Raw genomic sequence first — 3252 nt, 5'->3', positions numbered from 1 at the left:
CTCTGCACTCAACCCTACCATGCTCCCTTCAGTCCTCCCCCTCCAGCCATCTGGGCTCTTTGCTGACCCTAAAACATCCCAGTCTGCCCCCAGCCTCAGCCTTTGCACTGGCCCTTGTGCCTGGAACACTCCCCCACGTGCCACATGGCTATCACCCTCAACTTCCTTCACACCTTATTTACATGTTACCTCTTCTAGAAACCTTATTTGAAATGCCACCCTGTTTTCTTCTGACCCTCCTGACCAACCTTGCCCTACTATTTTTGTTTCCCCCTTAGCAGGTTATCTGTGATACCATATTATGATATTTATTGTCTGTGTCTCCCCAACTCCCAATCCCAAGAGTCTAGGAGGGTACCTGGTACATAATAAGCACGTGAATTTCTAGGAAGGACCATGGCTTTGATCAGATCATCAAAGAGTTTTGTGGTCCAAAAGCTATCCAACAAAACTCTTCCCAGGACTAAAGCTGTTTGAAAACCAACTATCTGTTCCAGTCCTCAAAGACCCTTTCTGAGTAGGGGCACCACAACCAAATATATATTGCCCTTGGCTTTTCCCAATTCCCTCCACTTGGAGGTGTTGGGGGGGGGTTCCCTGAATGCCAGCTGGGCAGCAGCTTCCAGACCCTGTGAGAGAGCTCCCCCAGCAGCACCACAGAGAGCAGACAAACCAAGAGATTTACCACACAAGTGGGCACTGTATATGGAGTACATGCTGGGAGCAATGAGAACAGCAGTAAATACAGAACAGAAAATAATGATCTTTGACACGACAACAAATGGGACACATTATCTAAGCACTAACACCTAAGGAGGCAGCTGCCCTAGCTCTGGGGGGCAGATCCTCAGGAGAGAGAGGCTGACTTCTTTCCAGGCTGCCTTGTCTTCAGTCCTTGTAACTTTTCATCTTTCAGTGCCTTCAAGAATTTATCTGCAGGAGAGCAAAACAAACATGGCTGTAGTAAAGATAAGGGCTCTTCTAACACTTCCAAAGTAAGCTTCTGGGACGCAATTGTGTGCTCCCTGCATGAGCCCAGAACCCAACATGGGTAGGAAAAAACCCCTAACAGCCAAAACATGTTGAAGTGGAGAAAATGTAGTAAAGAGGTCCAAGACTCAGCCTGTTTTCTAGGGATTTTTTCCGTGCCTTTGGGGAAGAGGACCTTCAGGGTGCCTGATGAGTTGGGGACCATTCTCATGGCCACATTAACCTAAACATTTAGGTTATTTCATACTCCCCTTCCGTGTGTGGCAGGGGAGCCAACTTAACCTGTATGGTTGTTTATAATAGTGGGGATAGTCCTTCTAGAACAATCTTCCCTCCTCCAGTGTTGAACTGCAAGCCTTAGCCGGAACAGGTGAACAGCCTGCAGAACAGTCTGCAGAACAGCCTATGGCTAGTGAATATTCTACAGTGTGAGATGTCTCATGTCAAGTAGAATCAAATTTAACTTTACCCTTCAAGAACAACCAGTCAGCTTGCATGCTAGAGGAATCCTGCCCACATCAGAGCACACCTGGTCTGCCCTCGTCCAGAGCCCTAAGACTTTAGATCTAACATCTAGAGTCCAAAACCCGGGTGAGAGAGCTACCAGAGCCAGGGCTAGGGTTCACAGGGAGGTTACCTTCCAGCGTTAAGAAGTGGAGGGCCCCAGAGACCCTCAGTGAACTGTCCTTGGGCTTTCTGGGTCTTGCACAATTCCCACCTCTACTTACAGACACTCCAACTGCTATTCGCTTCCCCCTCCTCACATGGAGGACCGCAGTTGGAGGTAAACACTAAAGCTCAGGTCTCTAAAGGAAGGGGTTTGTGTGTGGCGGGTGATGGTAGTATTACTACCACAGGGGACGGGACAATTATGGTGCAGGAGGTATCAAGTGCAGGATGGGGTGGTGGTAGATGGAGGTTTGCAGGCTGAGAGTCCAGATTACCAAAAGGGCTCAGGATGGAGGGAGGGTGAAGTTTGGGACAAGAGTGTTCACAAAATCCTGACAGTGATGAGGGAGGGCGTCGGTTGAAATCCAGGAGGAGTGAATCTGGGTGCTGGGGGCGGGGATTGCCGATCTGGGATCTGGACTGAAGTCTTAGCCGGTGGCCACATTGCCGGGGAGGGGATTTGGGGGGCATGGAGCCAAGGGGGGGAGCGAGTCAAGGCCGGCCAAGGAGGTCACGCACAGCGCTGGGGGTCGAAGCCGTCCCCAGTGATGGTGAGTAGCTCCAGCTCCTTAATCCGGATCTCCAGCTCGCATAACTCCTCGGGGTGGGAGGCGGAGGCGAGCCGGGGAGTCGTGGGGCAGGGAGCAAGGGGCGAGGCAGCCACCTCGGGCCCTGGCGGTGGCGAGTAGAAGAAGCGCAGAGGCTCGTAGGGTATGGAGGCCAGGCCGGAAGGCCAGGGCGGGGGCCAGGGGCGCTCGCCGGGGGGCCCCAGGCCGGGTGGCGGCGGCAGGGGCGCCTGAGGGAAGGACCGTCCCCCCGGCGCCGCCCCGCCAGACTTCAGCGGCACGAAAAGCTTCTTCCAGATGTTGAAGTCGCTGAGGGGAGACGAGGAGACGCCGCGATCGTAGAGGGACGGGAAGTAGAGGGGCGGAGCAGGCCGCTGGCTCATGGTGGGGCTCTGGCCGCCTCGCCGCCCCTTCGGCATCTTTTGAATGGGAGGCTGCGTGGGAGGAACCCCGCGCCTGGAGACGCGCGCCCCAACCCCGAGTCTTCAGGTTCTGAGATTCCACAGGCCACGCCCCGGCGGAGCGCGGCCCCACCCCTTCGACCAGCCCCGCCCCCGAACAGGCGGGGTTCTGCGGGCCGGCTGGCCACGCCCCAGAAAGTGCCCCGCCCACTGAGGTCTGGCCTCTCCCCTGGAGCTGGAGTGGGTTGACCAGCAGCTGTGACCTGCAGGCGCGCCTTAATCCGCCGCCCTACCGCCCCCGGGTTTCCGCTGTGCCCCGCGGCCATCAGACGCCAGCCAATTTTTTCGCCCCCTCCGGTCCCGCCCCTCGACTCTTCCCACTGCCCCTACGTTCCGCAAACCTGGCTTTGCCGCTATTGCGGCCCTGGCTCCAGCTCTCATCTCACATGTCATCAGAAACTCAGACAAAAACAGGAAGCAGGGAGCTGGCCAGAACTGCAAGAGAATACATTTTTCAGTCTTCTCCTTTCATAGGGAGAAAAATAATATTTCCTAGAAACCTGCCCGCTGCGACAGCAGACTTCCCTTACCACCCTCTCTGCAAAGTATCTGGGGAAATGAGTTGA

General features: G+C 55.2%; 1 protein-coding gene across 1 annotated transcript; it reads right to left on the bottom strand.

Moving 5' to 3' along the window:
* Positions 1–680: 680 nt before the first annotated feature.
* CD1H11orf91 (chromosome D1 C11orf91 homolog) lies at positions 681–2949 on the bottom strand. The gene is made up of 2 exons (XM_027072920.2): positions 2179–2949; positions 681–933 (listed from the first exon to the last, which is right to left on the bottom strand). Exons 1-2 carry the CDS (start codon positions 2642–2644, stop codon positions 848–850), a joined length of 552 nt encoding a protein of 183 aa, XP_026928721.1. The 5' UTR covers positions 2645–2949; the 3' UTR covers positions 681–847.
* Between the last annotated feature and the right edge of the window lie 303 nt (positions 2950–3252).

The sequence above is a fragment of the Acinonyx jubatus genome, chromosome D1, assembly GCF_027475565.1.
Source record: "Acinonyx jubatus isolate Ajub_Pintada_27869175 chromosome D1, VMU_Ajub_asm_v1.0, whole genome shotgun sequence".
Taxonomy (NCBI): Eukaryota; Metazoa; Chordata; class Mammalia; order Carnivora; family Felidae; genus Acinonyx; species Acinonyx jubatus.
This window is presented reverse-complemented; position numbering and strand designations above follow the sequence as displayed.